Genomic DNA, 18971 nt, shown 5'->3' on the forward strand with positions numbered 1-18971 from the left:
GACAATGACTAACGATGTTTGATTGATTCATATTCAGGTTGTCGTTGTAGCACTTTTTTCAGGAACAAATGGGCTTATCCAATGTGGGTACGTCTGCTATGTTGACGGTTGCTGCGGTTGAAGTGTGTGTACTCACTGCACATTGCCGCAAGGGAATAATTAATAAGCCGAAGAATTTTCTCAAGAATGTCCTTTTTCTTTTTATGTTATGAATTCTTATCTATAAATGAGTTTCTATAACGACCTACGAAGTTTGATTGATCGCTATTCAGGTTGTCACTGTTGTTTTGCCTGGAAGAATGGGTTTGTGTATTGTGCGTTGGTGTGTTGTGAATATGGTTGCTGTGCAAAGGAATAAAAAGCCGAAGAATTTTCCCAAGAATGTCCTTTTTTGTAATGATATGAAGTCTTGATCTATCAGTAAGTTTCTTCCTTGAATAGTTTTCTTGTGTAAGGAAGTGCATCATAAAGTAGTTCTATAGATTCAACAACTCTTGTTAAGAGACAAGAAGTTTGTCAGATCATACGGACATCCGACATAAATGATATCTGCAAACAGAAAGCACATCCAAACAAAGCTCAATGAGCCAGCTTTTCACATAAAGAGAAAACTTATAATTAAAGACAAGCAAAGAGAAATATCCATGAGCTTTTTTTGTTTCTTTTTTTTTTCTCATATCATTTGGGATTTCGACAAATATTATTTTCCTCCATAAATTGGAGGGGAAGACTTAAAAACATAGTTTTAAAAATCGTGATATGCATCAAACCGTGTAGATTGGAGGACATGACTTAAAAAGACGAATGGTTAAATAAGACGCTCATCAAATGAACAAGCCGACTTATTAGAAGTAGATCCTTGGAAGTTGGAACTTTATTAAGAGATGATGTAACAAAGGTTATTAATTTGTAGAAAGCCGATCATTATTACGTTGTTACGTAGGATGGTTTGACGATTGTGAAGCAGCTCTATTTTTTGTACAGCCTGGGAATGATTTGGTTCATGCTAGAACAAGCACCAGTTGTCGCCCCATGCAGCAGTGTCCTAACAGTAGCCAGCTCCATTTGATCTAATGCATTTAGGTCCTGACTCCTGACCACCCTGCTTCATGTTTTCAATTTTCCTAGTTGAATACTCAAAAGGTTAAGTGGGAAGTAGTGAAGATGGTTAAGAAAGTTAGTCTGCTGAGTGTTCTGGCATGGCTCCTGGTAGTGGCATCAATTGTCATCTGCACAGATGCAGCTGCAGGGACTCCTGATAAGTTTAAGGTTAATAACATGGGTCGTCAAGCAGGTAATAAGTTGGGCTCTATCTTGTTGAATATGGTATTTTGAATTTGGTTTCCTACTTACGGAGTTTGATTAATTTTACTCCACCTAAGAAATGATATAGATTGAATAATTAAGAATTGATGAAAGTATAATCCTAGATAGAAATGAATGCCATAAACAAATACGCGTACTAGATTCCCATTGATTCTCTCATGAACTTATGTAGCTGAGCCCGAACTTTTGGGATAAACATATAGACTATGTTTGATTGATCGACATTCAGGTTGTCGCTGCTGCTATTATGTCATGAGGAATGAGCGGCGATGTGGGTACGTGTGTTGTGAACCCGGTTGCTGCTTCAACTAGTGTTTCTTACTACTCCCTGCACACTGTGCAAGGGAATAATAAGACGAAGAATTTTCTCAAGAACGCCCTTTTTTGTGATATGAAGTCTTGATCTATATATAAGTTTCTTCCTTAAATAGATTTCTTGTGTAAGGAAATGCATCTTTAAGATCAAGAATAAATATGTACTACGATTTGCTCAACCGTGCTTCACTGTAAACTAGTCAAATTCACTGTCCTTATATCGTGTTTGTTTGGCAGAGCTGTTGAGCTAACTTAGCTCCACATGCTCAGCCAGACGTTGGCTCGAAAAAAGCTCTAATAGGGGATTTTTTTTTTTGAAATAGGGATTTAGGGAAGAGGTAGGACTGACACTCACGATCTAATGGGTGGGTAATCTCTTACATATAATGTGATTATCGTTCAACCAACGATTCACTTGAGGGGAATTTTTTGTTGAGTGGTCTAAAACGGTACTTTTTTTTGGCCCCCTTAGTCATTGTGAAACTTATGAGTCCTTTATTTTTTTATAAAAATAAGGTGGGGACATGTTTAAGCATCTCCAAGGGGACGCTTTCACTGATAATGCTCTTACAAGCTGTAACAACAAAAAATAAACACAAAACTTTTGAGAATGAGAAGAAAATTCTTCTTTGCAGAAATAATTCAACATACCTACAATAAGCTTGGAATTCATCCAGCATATAAAGGATGAATACCACCAGCTATCACCCCATACCATACCGGCTAACAGGAGCCAGCTCCATTTGATCATCTAATGTATTTAGGTCAACAATGTTGTCCGCTTTGGGTTATTCGATTTTCGTGGATATATCGAACCCGCACGACTTTGTTCCTTCTAACCCCAACTACCTATGGGCCGAAACCCAATTTACAGTAAGCCCAGTACTCCGGGCCAAAACCCAAGCTCACTAAGTTTATGAAAATGCCTTGTTGTATGTTAAGAGATGGGCTTGGGTTTATAACCCACACTCGATTAGAAGACCTAACCGATGTGGGATTCATAACACCCCACCTAGTGCTTCTTCACGGGGAGCTACTATCTTCGTTCTTATCGAAAATATTAGATGTCTCAGCATAAAAATTGGAAAAGGATCTAGTAAAATCTTTATCCCTTATATTATATAATTGGGTTTGAGGATTCTAAAGGGTAAAATCCAATTGGAAATTATTGCAGTGCAGCCACTATGTAAATTTTCCTTTAACAGTTGGCCACGTGAATCGAAGAGAAAAATACTCGGTTACAAAATTAAGAAAAAGTGAATGCATGTCACATAAGAGCAAATGCAATGGTGAAATGGTATTGTGCCAACAAAGATGTTGTTTTTTGCTGATGTGGCTGTATTGTAAAACGTGTTTTGCTTATGTGGTTGTATTGGGATAAGTGTTTTGCTGATGTGGATGTATTGATATTTAATGTTTTGGTGTAGTTTTGTTGTGGATAATATGGAGGAATGAAATGTTGTTGGGTTGGTTGGAAAAAGAAAGTGTGTGGGAAGAAAAAGTGTATAGAAATTTGTGTTTTGCTGATGTGTCTGTATTAGAATACGTGTTTGACTTGACTTTTTGTGTAATAGAGGTGGGATCGGGCCAACAAAAATGTTGGCCCAATAAATTGTTTCTTATTGCATTTGCCCTTAACAGAATTTGAGGATCCTGTCGAAGCTGAAAAATGTAGAGGGGAGTACTAATAAGAACAATGAAGATAGAATGAGAGGTGGTCTGGTTGGTTAGGTTGTTTGTCCAGAACCTTAAGGTCGAGGGTTCCATTTTCACCACGGGTTGGGATTTGGGTAGTTTTCATTCGCTGTGGTGATCTTCATACCCCTCGAACTCAAACATAGCTTAACGTGTATGTGATCTAGAGTAAAAAACAACAACAACGGAGATTAAAAGAATCAAGCAGCCTTCATTAAAACATGCTTTAATGAAGAGCCATATGATTTGATGGTTGCGGGTCAGCCTGCAAACTATGACGAGATGGGGCGGCCCAGCACACAAGGCATTGGGCCAGCCTGGCCCACGAAGGGGTCGGGCCACCCGGGCACAATGAAAATCTAGGTCAGAGGCTATAAGCGGTGGCAGGACGACCTTGGAATGGCTTAAGACGCCCGTGACTTACCTTTCCCCATTCGAGTTTGATACCAAGATTGTCTTGTAGCTTGTGTTTTTCATCCATTAGTCACTTTTTCTCTTTTTCAACCTTCACATGTAGCTTAAATGTAACAACCCGACAAACATCTCTCTCTTTAGCCTTTACGCCACGCCCTATTTTCACTCCTTTGACCACTTTGCCCTTCACTCCTTCTTTCTCATAACCCTAATTTTGGGGAAAAGAGTAGAATGCGAGGGTCATTTTGGTCAGAGCGAAAAAAATGATTAATGTGTCATTATCTTCATTGTCGTAGTCAGGAGCGCTTCACTGGCAAATCGCGCCTCCTCTCCCATGTAAATTTCATCATCTCTCTCTCACTCTCGCTGTCTATACGTAGATATACATTCAGTCACATGCATTGTGCGTATGTAGTAGTCAAGAGTCAAGACATCTGTACGCAGTCTCTGGTATCTCTGCAATGGCTTCTGGAGCTTGTGAGGAGGAGGTGAGGGCTTCTATGCCTTAATTTGAACTCCATAGCTGTTCCATTTCTCTCTTCCTGTTCACGAATCGGACTATGTATGGTCATTATCATCTAATTTTACCTGCATTTCGAGTCTCTGCCAGCAATTTGATGCTTACGGTGCTTAATTTTGCTATAAATGTTCTAGTTTACTTCATAATTATAATGTTGGCTGTTTTCTGTGCGCTTACAGCTTTATCGAGAGCATGCAATTCTCAATTCTCTTATTTGTGTATTTTCCTTCATTTTCTCGGCAATGTAATCTGTTTTGTATGTTATGAGAAGAGATTTGGATGCTAGTAGACTCCTTTCAATTGGATCACTTGTTCAAAATAATTGCTCTATAACTTGTTCCTAGGGCTCAAATGCAGAAGAGCTTGAGAATTTTCATGTTAAAACCTTCGAATGTATGCCTGGTTTTCTTTATACAAGTTGCAAAACCTTTGGTGTAGTTGCTATCAAGAATTTTCTTCTGGTTATTTTGCACTATATGATACGTGGCTGATACATCTCTAATACTTGGCTAATTTGAATTTCTTCTTTTTAGATTTTTATCTTGGTGTAAGTTTCTGTATCCCAGACGTCTCACTCTGGTGTCCTTATTTTCTCTGTCTAACTGAGACAACCTGTCGTTATGCACTGTTTTGGTTTTTCTATTGAGGTCATCTTATTTACCTTAGGCTAGCCCCGTCCATTTCAGTTTCATATTACTATAAGATATTGAAAATGTGAATAATCTTGTGGTATGTCATTTTCATTGGGAATAAAATCATTTGGTTTTCGTTGGGGACAAACATCTTGACGTGATATTTGGGAGGTTCAACAACTGGAAGTGTGAAGTTAGAGTTTCGGCCCAATTGTTAAAGATGTTATCTTATCAGTGATTACTCTTTCTGAGGTATAACTTAAAAGAAAATGACTGGTGATATAGTATTGTTTGGTGATCAGTATCCTATGAATTTTGTCGTCCATTCAAGTAGGATAATCTTTAGATGGTGTGCAATGGGGCATTTCCATGAATGAGTTTTATATTTTTCTGTTCTGTTTATCTTCCTTATCATGTTTGCCATAATTTTGATCTGCATTCAGGAGAGGCGCTGCTTATTGACAACCTCTGAGGGAAGCTGCAACCCAACTGTCATTGGTCCAAGCTTTCAGTTAATGAAGGCAAATCTCAATGACGTCCACCAGCATTGTTCTTTGGGTAGATACTTTTCTCTGTCAGTTACTTCACGTGACGGGATGCCATTGCTTCTGTCTAACGAATTTTCCTGACCTGAAATTTCAGATGTTCTGCCTATCCTTTTTGAGGAGGCTGCACTTCCAGCAGCAGAAAAGTGGCCATTTCACAATACACATGTAAATTTATCCTGTTTATTGCATTTGAAATATTGACACTGAATTGTCTTGGTTTGAGTCACAATCTGATGTTTTAGCTCTTTTTGACCAAGGGGTTAAAATCTTGTTAATTGTTTCTGATATATAGTTTTTCGTGTCTTTCTTCATTAACCTTACAATCATACAATTAAACTCACTCAGAATAAAACCACGATCTTCTCAAGCATCATATCTGCCTGTTTTTTTGGTGTCCATATTGAAAACAATAGTACAGAACACTACAAGCCAAATTTGTATTAACAGGAACTATTGACTTCCTGGGAGTGTCCAGGCTAACTCGGAAAATTTGGTACTTCTTTGTAATTATATAATCGTTTTTATGGTTCAGAACCTAGCCTTTGCAATTTTCAACGATCAAAACCAGACTAACCGAGACTACCATAATCCCATGAGGTGGCACCAATATGTTACTTTGAAACCCCCTCTATATCATGGGCATTGCTTGTCATTGTTTCATAGATAGCTGTACGGGTATATTATAAGGAGAAATCATTGTATAGGATCTAAGATCACTCTATTCTGCTTTCTATCTTTCATTGACCATTAGCATTCATATTGTAGATGTTGTTACAGAAATATATTTATGTATGTATGTATAATAAAAATATTTACCCTCCTAACAAGTTAAAAGATGGGGATAAATGGTGTTTCACATGGTGTGAGAGCCTTTGGCGAACATGAGGTTCATGTCTTCAAACCTCATGTTTTCAACTGAATATTGAATGTTCCTCAAGTTGGGTCTGCCATTTCTCCTTGCATAATTATTTCAAATGCAAACTATTAGAAATTATCAGGCCAAGTCCAATCCTGGGAAGTTAACAAGATTTTAGTTGAATATTTACAAGCATACCCTTTCTCTTTTTATTTTTGGCCATGATTTTCTTCTCTCTCATAAAAGTAATATTTCTGTTAGCTGCCAATACCTTGAACGGACTCAATGTTCTACTGCAGACAATGCTATGTAGTTCAACTGTGTAATTTATCAGTCTAGCAGAAGAGAGGCATGCAGAATTTTATTATAACCTAGAAGAGTAATTTCGGGAAAGCGTCCACCTAGATGGAATGATGTAATGCATGTATAGAGGTCTTATCTTAATAAAAATAAATGCTATAGGACTTTCAGGCCAAGAACTCTGGCTATTGTTACTTGTTTAATCGTTATAACTTTTGACAAACATTATTTTTTGTCATGTACCAATCTCAATCATCATTATTCCAAGTTAGCAATCTTTTACTTCTTCTCTCCAAATGAATAACCTCTTGCCAAAATGACTAGTTAGAAGTAATGTGAGGATTTATTACTTGAATGTTAAAGTCGTAAAAATCTTTGATGCAGGGTCAGGATGTTTATAGCATTTCAGTGCTGTCCAAGGAAGGCAACACCAGTCCAAATTGTACATCACATTTAGCCTTTTTAAGCTTCTTGGGAGTTCCTATTCCATCTAAAAATGAAATGTGCCTGGACATACAATCAAATTGTCGGGACTACATTGATGTACAAATAGAAAGTGCAGATGCTTACACTCGATGCATTCTGGATTCAGATATAGAGAAGGAGATGGTCAAAATACCCAAGACCAATAATGAAACTGCTCAGAGTACAAAAAGTGGAGCACTAACTGTAAGTTCCTCTTTCTTGTCCATACCACGTACAGCTTTAGTGAATCTCTTTAAATCAACGAGTAAATATTCGCACTAGCACATCTCTGATATTTTAAGGAAGAATTCCAATTTACATAAAGTAGTTACCAATTTGTCATCATCAAGGATTTTTTATGTTAACGTTAGTGACTGACACCATCTGCAGAAGGTGCTGTTGAGACAAGCAAGCCTGAAATCGGGTGGAAAATTAATGCAACCTTTAATGACTTATGGTTCAATGTTACTCAAGTTCCTTTTTAAAGGTATGAAGAACATTCTGTCACCATATTAGCGCTTGATGTTTTTCTTGGGGTAGCATTATTTTCCACTACCCAAAAACTGTGGACAGTATATATGTAGTACATGATTAATTGGTCCATCTGAACTTGGCCTGCATTTTATTGCCACCCAAGAGAGTCGCGCAATTTGGTTTATGCAATGTCGGCATATGGCCTCATCATTCATGTTTATATAGTTTGGAAAAATTTTATGTTGGCTGGCTGACTTGACATATTCGTGCTCTGGCATCGGAGCTTCTTTTCGCATCTAGAACTATATCATGTTAGTTGATATTTTCAATGTCTTAATTCTTGATTTAAAAGATAAGGCATCCATCGAGAGGGGTCTTGATACTCCAAACAACAGATGGAGAAGATACAAGCGAGCGTCACCCTTTGATTCGAGAAGAATTGTGATCTTCTTCTCAATTCTGTAAGTTGTTGTTTCACTTGCAAAATACATCTGCCTTTCCACTTAGTATTCTTAATGGATGCCGAAAATGAAGGAGCAATTGTCCTTCTAACTCCTTGAATTGGTTATTGATGAGATTCATCATTATTTTGGAATTGATATGACGCTATGTACTGACAACAGAACTATTTTAAGTGAAATAATCAAAATAGGTTTAATATCTGATGTAGTGGAAATCAACGGACAATGTGTGCATCTGTTAGAGTTACTGTTGCTAGAGAAGCTGAGTAGCTGACAGATGAATGCGCAGAAAGAAATTTAATAAAAGGACTAAGCAACATCCCTGTAGTGTTACCCATGATCATTGTTATTTCCATGTATATTTCTTCAGCATCCACCTTTCTCCGATTTAAATCACGTTTTCACAGCTTACCATGAAATGAATGTTTTCTTTTTTCATCTTCATCCTCCATCTTTCGCCCAATTCGGACAGTAGCTATTGCTTCTTCATATATTTTTCTTCAGGATAATACAAATAACAGAGATTCGTTAATTCTCTATAATGTTCATGTCCCTAGAAATCTCATTCTTAGTCTTCTCTATATCAATGGAAACTGAATGGAAGCACTTTCTTTTTCTATACTTGAGCTTTCCTGAGAAAAGATTCCAGCATAAGACAATATTGCTTCTCTGAATCATTTACTTTCAATCTTGGCTGATTCAATAGCCTTTTATTTAATTTTATCATGACTCATAAGCTTGATTCTGTGATAGTTGGTACAATTTTCTATGTCGTGTTTGGAAATTTTGTTTATGTTCCACTCGCTAGTATCTTATTAGTCCTTCATGATTAAGAAGTTTATCATAAAAAAAATTATTCATTTTGTGGATCCAATTGTTGGAAGACAAGATGACATATGGCCTTCCCAGTCCTAAAATACCTGGAATAATGTTTTGGTTGCATAGCTTTTTACAACTCTAGTTTGATCAATGGGACAACGTGAGTTCAATCCGTCAATATTAGTTGACTGTAAATTTGTACTTTAGACCCGGAAGATGAATCCACTGAGGGAGCATGTCATCCAGACATGCTTTTCTTGTTGGAAAAATAGGCCATTCAATAAGAAGATATTGTGAAGGTTTTCACTTCTTATATGTAGCAGGAATTTTAGTTGATTTTCCTTCTTTGGCATGAACTTAACCGTTTTATTTCTTGCAGGTCAAGTTTCGGGACATTGGTGTTGATATATCTGACTCTGAGGGTAAGAGAGGCTGCAGCAGATGGTTACGTGAATGTCTAATGATTTTTGCCATTGCTGCCCTTCTCTCATCTTTCTTCATTTTCCGCTAGATTCTGTATTCCATCCCACGCCCGAAGTTTGCAACTTTTTTTTTTCATTTTCGATTATGTTTGTAAAGATGTCAGTTTTTCCGCTCTGGGTGTTCTCTGCACATTAATAGTAGGACTTTCACAATTTCAGCTGCTCAGCTCATGTACCTAAACCATAAAATGGCTTTCCCAATTCACTTGGGATATGTGGAGATGTTAATGTCGTCTGATTCATATTCGTTTGTGCTGACATACTGTTTGTGAAGTTGTGGAACTGGAGCACTATATCGACTCTGTAGATTGGTCTCTGCCCTGATACAGCATCTTTACGCCACTAAGAGAAACAAATCGCATAATTTTAATGTCAAACGTCTTGGTTAGTTATGCCTGGAAGATTAGATAAGAATCTGAACGTGATATCTATTGCAATTAATACTGCTGTGCACAACATCTGCTCTAACCATATACCATCACTCCAGGATACCATATCCTTGACATGAAATGTTGCGTGAATACGCCATGGTCCAAGACAACTTGGGACAGAATCAGTAATCTCCAGTAACACAAAGGTAATAAGATAAACAAGAAAGAGAGAAAGAACTAACAAAAACCTCCGAACTGTCAGTTTTCATAATCCTACAAGCAAGAAATTCCTACCTTCTGCATCATAAGCACTCAAACACTGATGGGGTTCAGCTAACAGATGGCCTCAGATCGCACTGCTGTAAGCTCTCGGTCTGCGGTGACTGATATCAGAATCCTTTTTTGTCATCATGTTTGACAAATTCAGCCAACTCATATGAAATATTATCTTGTCATTATAGAGTGTTTCACGTCACTAACATGCACAACCCCCTCCTTGCTGTTCTGTCTGTGATGAATTGACAGTGGGCTTCAGGTTTACATCAACCATGTCTTCTTGTTTCGTGGAAGAAAGGGTTTCCATTCCTGGCAAGGCAGCAGCAATCTTGCGGAATAGAGGCTGCAATTTAAAGTTAGTTTCACCAAAAAGAGAGAGAATGAGCCACGTATATCCAATACTAGAGCACAAACATCAAAAGAATGTCCGCTATTGACTGTATAGTGTGTGATCTTATTCACCTTGATATTAAATCCTGCTTTTGCACTGGTTTCTATAAACATGACTCCAAATTCCCGAGCTTTACCGTCTCCTTCCTCAATTGAGACTTGCCTATTTAGTCACAAAGACAACATAGTTGAAGGGATTAAAGATAAACAATGCAGAGATTCTTAAAACTTAGGATTATATTCAGATTGTCTACTAAGTTGTGGAATGAACCATCAACTAAGTAAAACATCTGATCTCCTTATCAAATTCAAAAACCAAGAAAAAAGAAGGGCAAAAACTACGATGTTTAATGATAGAAGGCGTAACTGCTACTCGAAGATGGGACTTATTCCCAACAGGGGAAAAACATATTAGATACCTGGCATAGTAGCATTCAATCATATCCCATGCTAAATCATTGGCGGTTGATTAGTATATTTAATTGGTTGAGATAAAGCTGATGGTAGCAATAACAAAACTGAAGTAGAGAAATATGCCAAAAAAGAAAAAGAAAAAAAAATCAATACTAAAGAAAGTAATTCATCAATTCAGTTCTCACCTTTTATCAACAAGATCAGTCTTGTTCCCAACAAGGACAATAATGACATCACTGCCTCTTTCTGTTCGCACCTCTTCTACCCACTTAGAAGTATTTAAAAATGATTGCCTGTCTGCATGATGGTTTGTGAATGAGAGAAGCGTGTGAGAGAGATTGAGAGAGTTCTCTATCCACATAACACTCGTGTTCATGCACACCTAGTGATGCAGGAATAGTATCTTTCTTTTCCTCTATAATGAAATCAAATTGATTCGAGCAGCTGCAAGGAACTTCTTATGACATATTTATACTTACTTGCTACGTCATAGACAATTACAGCAACAGAAGAATCTCTAATGTAGCTTGGGATGAGACTCCTAAACCTCTCTTGCCCAGCAGTATCCCTGAGGAATTAAAATCCAATTTTTTAAAACCAGGAATAACCAATAAAATGGGAGAAAAAAATACAACCTAAGTACGAATTTCTTAAGTAAATGATATAAAGAAAAGGCAAAAAAATTTTGGCTGGCTGCAATGAATGATCTGAGAGTACGGATGTCTGAGACCAATCATTGGCAACTTCACAAACATCACAAGTTCACAACTACATTTCAAACTATTTCGATCAGCAATGGTTAGATTTCAATTTTCAAGGTTTTTCATTCAAAGAGAGTAAGATTTCGTTATTTAGTTGAATGGAAAAATAACCAAAGGCCAAAAGAATTCCCCCTTAACAAATCCTCAGCATCACCATCCAGCTCCACACCAGCCACCACCTTAACCAAAACTAGAAATTACCACAATACAAATGATCCTATAATGCCTTGGCCAACACTACTAATGTTCTCTAACACTGTTACATTTTGGTGTCATCCCCACGGTGGGGATGACACCAAAGAGAATTCAAGTGTTAAAACCAAGTCAATCATCTAGGTGTGTAGATGAGCTGACTGAGGATAAATTCTTTCAAAACACAACACAGAGAGCACAACAGCAACAGCAGAAGTAGAACACAACAACAGCAGAACGCTGTTAGAAGCAGACAGATTACAGAAGTACAGAACACAACACAGAGAGCACAACAGCAACAGCAACAGCAGAACTGCAGAAGTTGAACACAACAACAGCAGAAGCAGACAGATTACAGAACACAATGGTACAACCGTACAAGAATATTAGATAGAATAAAGAACCTGAGTCGACCAGCAGACTAGAACAACCGACTAAGAGGAACACCTCCAGAACCGATGAAAGAGAACACAGAATAGCTCCAGCAGAGAGTAGAACAAGCGACAACAAAGAATAGAACAAATAAATAGCACAGAACCGAGTCAAATCCCAGCGCAACAAGCGAAGAACATTCGTATGTGAATTTTAGGGTTCAAGCATCTGCAATTGCAAGGTGAAGTCGCGCAGCAGAGGACTAGAAGAGGGAGTTACTGGGCTGTTGTGATTGGGCCAAGAGAAGAAAATTGGGCCAAAATAAAAAACTGGGCCGAAGTCATTCACGCCTCATACGCCTTGAGGCGTTTCTACTCGAGGCGTCCGACTCTGTGGAAAGCCTCTCCGACCTCCGTCAGGGGCGTACGCCCGGAGGCAGCTCGGTTGCGCCTCGCCTTGAGGCGCGCCTCAGGGGGTACGCCTCAATCGCCTTTTAAAACAATGTCCCCACCTACAATTATTCTCCTGCTTTCCTCAATAGGCTTTCCTCAACAGGCTCAGTACAAAGGCTTGCATACAACCTTCTTAAAGTGAAAATATAATGCAACAGGGCATAGTCTTGGAAAAGGAGAGATGACAAAGAAAAGCTTACCAAAGCTGCAACCGGACGGTTCGATCTTCAAGGTACATTGTTTTTGACAAAAAATCTATTCCGATCGTGGCCTGCAGTTAGTTTACAATTTATGATGGGACAATCAGTTATCAAGAACTTGTCAATAATAAAACCGATAAACTGGTCATTCCTCCAGTGAACTACGTAATGACAGAATTCTCATTTCAACGACAATAAATCTGGAATCACATGAAATTAACCGAGCAGAAAACAACAATTGCATTTTCAATCTGCATTCCTTATTTTAAGCAAAGTTATGTTTCGTTCACAAACTTTATAACAGTCACTGGGGTTGAGCACCAGTATTCAGCATATAAGTCAATTTTCACATCAAATCATGAGACAGAAACTCAGAAACAATTAACGATCAGCCATTATTGACTGGATGTCTAATTCAACACAACCTAATTTCCCAAACTCGTTTAAAACCAATAGAGAACAAGATTGTCGAATCTCGCTTATGATCCAGATCCTCATATTCTAATTAGAAAAAATGGATAACATATGCAATGAGAAGCGAACAATTGACCTGGTAAGTGGTGTCGAATTTATCGTACATGAAGCGAGTGATGATACTGGTTTTACCGACCGATTGATCGCCCAAGAAAACAAGCTTGTACTTGGCGAGAGGGGACACCGTAGCCATTTTTGTGAGACTTCCGGTCCAAGTAAAGCTGAATCGACGCTGTAGATCTGAATCTCGTCTTCAACAAAAACCGTAGAGAGAAGAAGAAAACCGAACGGAAGGGAAACTTTGAGTTTTGATCGATTTAAATAGGTGGGAGGAGAAACCGCCAACTAAGACCAAACGACCAAGTCAAAATTGTTGAAAGCCTTCTATTACCAATTCTGCCCTATTCTTCTACTTTAATGACATACATGTCCTTCAGTTCATTTGTTCATGAAGTCAACGTTCTTTAAAGTAGTTTAAACCAGTCTATATACGGTGCGTTTCGTTTCAGATTTTTTGTTAAGAACTTAATCTGTGTCAAAAGTCAAATGACTAAAAACCAAGCAATCATATTTATTGGAAATGAATGATTTTATCCTTGGCATGTCTTTATTATCAACATGATTCCAAAGAAGTACTAAAATAAAATACAAATTTAGAGAAAATAGTTAGTGGTCTTGTTATGTCATGATGATGTGGCATACTAAAATCAATAGTATTGTAACATTTTATGGTTTGTGATGTCAAATCATAGATAGTTGGAGATGAAAATAGTTATTTTATAATTTAAAATTCAAAATTATCTTCAACCACCCATGATTTGGTATCAATCAACTATGAAATATCATAATGCTATTGGCCCTGGTACACCACGTCAATGTATGACATGCTATCAGGACCACGAAATATTTTCTCCTCAAATCTCATCCAATCTATTGGAAAAAATGGGGTTGTAATTACCTTAGTTATAATTTTTTTTGAAAAGAACCTTAGCTATAATTAGCTGTAATTACCCCTTAAATCCCCCAAATAAACTTTTTTTAAAATTTTTTTTTTTGTGTTATTAGGACTAAAGAGTTAGGGATTTAGTATTAGGGGTTTAGGTGTTACAATTTAGGGTTTAGAATTTGAGATTTATGATTATTATTTTTTTGTCAAAACCATCTATATTATAATATTATGATAACCAAAATACTTAATAATACCAAAAAAAAATTAAAAATTTATTTAGGGGATTTAGGGGTAATTTCAGCTAATTAGTAATTACAGCCCCCTATTCCCAATCTACTTAAGCATTTTATCAGATTATGATCGCTAACCTTTCTATAGCTTTGCTGGCATTCACATTTGATGATTGAATTTGAAGCGCAACAATGTGAAGGTGAGGTTTATAAAACCTAGCATTTTTTTTAAATAATAATAAATTTTGTGCTTGTAAACACAGAATGTATTGGCAGTATAAGTCACCAAACTAGCCATTTATGGCAAATACTTGTAGACTTGTAGTAGTTCTATGAAACCACAGTTTGGCATGGACCCAGTGTCTGTAGCAATCCCAACATACAATTACTCCATGAATGAGACCTTGCAAACTGATACAATAGTGTAGCAGAATCACTATACATTCTCTAGAGCCACAAGATCATCTAGTGGTTCACTCCCTATCTACGTGGTTGAGATTTGTGAAGAGTACCTGTAAAATATCCCACATCGCTTGTGTAAACTCATGAGATCGTGCGAGTCCGATGTATCCACAGTGAATCAACAAATCTAAGACGGACAATAATATTGTTGATGTGAGTGGGTTGATATTTCCAACATGACATCGAAGCAAAGATGTATCCGCAGTAAACCCATAAATCTAAAGTGGACAACACTGTTGATGTGAGTGGGTTAAGATTTCTAACATGACATCGGAGAAAAGTCTCGGTTCAATTGGACGGGCGGGAACAAAGACGTGTGGGCTGGGTTTTGTATCAAGATTATGTGAGTGGATAGGCAGAGATTTATGATATGATATCGGAGCAAGATACGATCAAAAAAATAGTGATGATATGAGTGGCTGAGGTTTTATAATAAGATTTGACAGAACAAACCCAACATTCTCTTTTCCTTGGATTGCATATCATATGATTCATCTCTATCACTGTTCTATGTCTACTGAGATGACCAACCAACCAACTCAATTAGTCATATTTCAATATCAACCACAAGCTCCGGATACTACAGTAACTATTGAAGACCCAATCGACCCCACCCTTATCTGTCTTCTTCTTCAATCTATATGACTTGTTGCCGCGATTGTAAGTAAAAAAACTGAAAACCAGAACCACAATGATGAAGTCTCTCCCTGCAGGTATTCAGCAACAAAGTGATGAAACCGATGATCAAGGCATAGTAATTCAAACCAAAGCCATTGCCTTCGAAAAGAGAGGCCGTACATGGTATATATGTATATATATGAACATGTATTGCCTACATTTACCTTTCAAAGCTAGTCTCTGCACTGACTGACGTTAAATTCTTGAACTTTCTCTTTCGATCTCCATGGATTCATGCAGGTTTGTCGCCTCTCAAATTCCATCAGACTTGTGTATTCAAGTTCAAGATACCACCTTCACAGTTCATAAGGTAACTAACATAGATAACAGACACTTTTCTTTTATACAGACACAAACCAACTTCAAATCCTTCAATAATATTGACATCAAAGTTCTTGCAATTGGTAACAAAGAAGTTTTGGTTGGGATGGTTGAGTTGACTATTGTAACTCCTCGCAAATGCAGGAGATCACAAATTCAACTTTCACCCAACAGTTTTAGCATTATTTCTTTGTATGTAGGAGGCCTTGTGGAGTTAACTTTCCTTTGTGGACTTCGGTCTTGTTCTCCTTACACGGGTTTTGACCTAATCTTACTCGTGGCCCGTGTTTTGTGAAGTTAATTCTTCTTTGTCAACTTCGGTCTTATTCTCTCTCCATAAACTTTGACCCGAACTTATCTTTCGCCGGCGTGGAGCGGAATGAATTCGCGAATTGAGTTAAAAAGAAAAAGAGAAAAAAAGTCACTGCAATTGGCTGACCTATTTACTTTTACTGAAACAGTATCCGCTGGTGAAGAAATGTGGGTACATAGGCCGACTAGAACTTCAACCTTCAATCTCAAACTTTGGGTATGAACTGAAGCTCGAGAACTTCCCAGGTGGATCGGAGACGTTTCAGATCATTCTGATGTTCTGTTATGGTCTTCCACTGGATTTAAACCCCAACAACATAGCTTCACTAAGATGCGGATCGCAGTTTCTAGAGATGAGCGAAGAGTTTGAAGATGGAAATCTCATAACCAAAACAGAGGCTTTCCTCACATTTGTCATCCTTTCTTCATGGAAAGATGCCATAACTGTTCTCAAATCATGTGAAAACCTCTCTCCCTGGGCTGAAAATCTCCAAATTGTACGCAGATGCTGTGATTCAATTGCTTGGAAGGCTTCTCGAGACGACGAAGCCGCAGGAAATGCAGTCCATGAGGAAGGCTGGTGGTTTGACGATGTCGCTAGCCTTCGCATCGGTCATTTTATGAGAATCATAACTGCCATCCAAGCGAAAGGAACAAAACCAGATATCATATGCAAATGCATAATGCACTATGCAGCAAGATGGTTGCCCGGCATGGAGATGGAGTTAGAGGGACTAAGAGGGTATGGATATGGAAATAATGAATTACAGTTCAGTATAGAAAGTGGAAGAATGGAAGATGGGAATGTTAGGCACAGTACCAAGGAGCAGAAAACAATCATTGAAAGCCTAATAAGCATACTTCCTCCTCAACAAGAAGCTATCTCATGTAAATTCTTGTTGAAGATGTTGAAGATAGCCATGGTTTATTCTGCAGCGCCGGCTTTGATTTCAGAACTCGAGAAGAGAGTGGGAATGGTCTTGGAAGATGCCAATGTGAATGATCTCTTAATTCCAATGTTCAAAAATGAAGATCAAGCAAAAACAATGAAGTGAGTATCTACTCTTTTCCTTCTACATTTTTTTTATTCTGGTATCTAGCTAGGTACAAAGATTGTGGAAATTTTTTTATAGAAAATCCACTCAAATACGACAAATAAATATTGTCCGCTTTAGGCTTGAGCCCACATAGCTTTGTCCTTCTGTGTCGCCTATGGTATTTATGCCCAGAAAATGCATTGGTTATGTTAGAGGGAATAGATCTTTGTTTATAAAACATTAGGTTGGGTTATATCAATCCGACATGAGATTTTTTTTTGTCTTGACACTCTCTACACTTGTGGATTGGGTTATGCGAGACCCAACAAATGATAGGTAAATGCCACGTCCAACTAGAGTGAGAGTTTGTTCCAATACCATGTTAGAAAATCCACTCCAAACATTATAAACCAATATTGTCAGCTTTAGGCTGAGCTGGCATGACTTTGTTTTTCTAAGGCGTCGTCGTATATAATACTTAAGACCAAAAAAAAGATATTGGTGTTGTGAGAAGGATTCGATTTTGCTTCTAAACCACGGTTGCGTTATACCAATCCGATGTGAGATTTGTAGTCTTTCACAAATTTTACAGTTCATGAACTTCATTGATTTGCATATGCACTGATAATTACAAGCATGTGACACAGTTCGCCAGAACCACAAACAATGCACAACATAGATGTGGTGCAAAGAATTGTAGAATACTTCTTAATGCATGAACAGCATCAACAACTGCAAACAATGTCTGAAAAATCTAGTATCAGTAAGCTTCTGGACAATTACCTAGCTGAGATCGCAAAGGACCCAAATCTCTGCATCACCAAGTTCCAAGTCTTTGCAGAAGCTCTTCCGGAAAACGCTCGAGCATGTGATGATGGACTTTACAGAGCCATTGACACCTACCTAAAGGTTTGCCACTTTTCTCTCTTTTCCTGTCTAAAACTTCTGATAAACAAATTCATTAAGCATGAAATTCCATTCTTCCTTCCAGACTCATCCCTCGCTCCCCGAGCACGACAGGAAAAGGCTATGCAAAGTAATGAACTGCAAAAAACTATCACTGGATGCATGCGCCCATGCGGCGCAAAATGATCGACTGCCTCTTAGAACAGTGATCCAGGTAATTTTATGAAAGTTTTATATTAAGAGTTGAACCCAATATCTCCCGCTCCGATACCATGTTAAGGTTAATTATTTTGTCATACAAAGTGCAGGTACTGTTCGCAGAGCAAGTGAAAATAAGGGAAGCGATGCAAGGGAAGGAGCTGGCCGTTAGTGGCAATAACTCAGAACAAGAACTTGACCTGCCATCCACAAAAACAGAGTTTAAGAACCTGAAAGCTGAACTTGAGATGACAAAGACAAGGATGGCAGAACTGCAGAGAGACTACTCCGAGCTGCAACATGAATATGAAAAGCTAACCGACAAGCAAAGAAAGACATCGGGTTGGAATTTCGCGTGGAAGATGATTAGAAAATCAGCTCTTTTTCAGCGTAGGATGGAGGAAGATGGAAATGGAGAAAGGAGGGCAAGCTCCAATTCAATTGGTCGTAAAGTCAACTTAAGAAGAAGATTATCCATATCCTAAATGTCTAGACCTCAAGCCTGCACCCAAAACCATGTAACTGTGAAATCTAACTATTTTCTCGTTTGTCAAATAAGGTTTAACGGAAAGCTTGTATTCCAGAAATTAACTATTTATGGCTTTAGGAAAAACAACCCACACGATATTTATAATATAATGTGGTTTGAACTTTGGTATAGGTTTGGAT

The 18971-nt window shown here is 37.9% G+C and overlaps 3 protein-coding genes across 5 annotated transcripts; 2 read left to right on the forward strand and 1 right to left on the reverse strand.

The window, feature by feature from the left end:
* The first annotated feature begins 4090 nt into the window (after positions 1-4090).
* On the forward strand, positions 4091-9565 carry LOC119995112. Of its 3 annotated transcripts, none has more exons than XM_038841499.1 (7): positions 4092-4238; positions 5346-5460; positions 5545-5615; positions 6991-7275; positions 7462-7558; positions 7898-8006; positions 9205-9565. In XM_038841499.1, exons 1-7 carry the CDS (start codon positions 4212-4214, stop codon positions 9284-9286), a joined length of 786 nt encoding a protein of 261 aa, XP_038697427.1. In that variant the 5' UTR covers positions 4092-4211; the 3' UTR covers positions 9287-9565. The 3 variants fall into 3 exon arrangements, with proteins under 3 accessions (XP_038697429.1, XP_038697427.1, XP_038697428.1); XM_038841500.1 differs by lacking the exon at positions 4092-4238 and adding an exon at positions 5022-5154; XM_038841501.1 differs by lacking the exon at positions 7898-8006 and having other exon boundaries at positions 4091-4238.
* A 145-nt stretch (positions 9566-9710) lies between these two features.
* LOC119995114 (ras-related protein RABH1e) lies at positions 9711-13510 on the reverse strand. Its single transcript, XM_038841502.1, has 6 exons — positions 13286-13510; positions 12736-12806; positions 11238-11326; positions 10944-11055; positions 10417-10507; positions 9711-10297 (listed from the first exon to the last, which is right to left on the reverse strand). The coding sequence occupies exons 1-6, from the start codon at positions 13400-13402 to the stop codon at positions 10154-10156; spliced, it is 624 nt and encodes a 207-aa protein (XP_038697430.1). The 5' UTR covers positions 13403-13510; the 3' UTR covers positions 9711-10153.
* A 2031-nt stretch (positions 13511-15541) lies between these two features.
* LOC119992867 (BTB/POZ domain-containing protein DOT3) lies at positions 15542-18787 on the forward strand. Its single transcript, XM_038839672.1, has 6 exons — positions 15542-15651; positions 15769-15838; positions 16311-17212; positions 17846-18107; positions 18190-18318; positions 18413-18787. Exons 1-6 carry the CDS (start codon positions 15542-15544, stop codon positions 18785-18787), a joined length of 1848 nt encoding a protein of 615 aa, XP_038695600.1.
* Positions 18788-18971: the final 184 nt, after the last annotated feature.

Source organism: Tripterygium wilfordii, chromosome 3, assembly GCF_013401445.1.
Source record: "Tripterygium wilfordii isolate XIE 37 chromosome 3, ASM1340144v1, whole genome shotgun sequence".
Lineage (NCBI taxonomy): Eukaryota > Viridiplantae > Streptophyta > Magnoliopsida > Celastrales > Celastraceae > Tripterygium > Tripterygium wilfordii.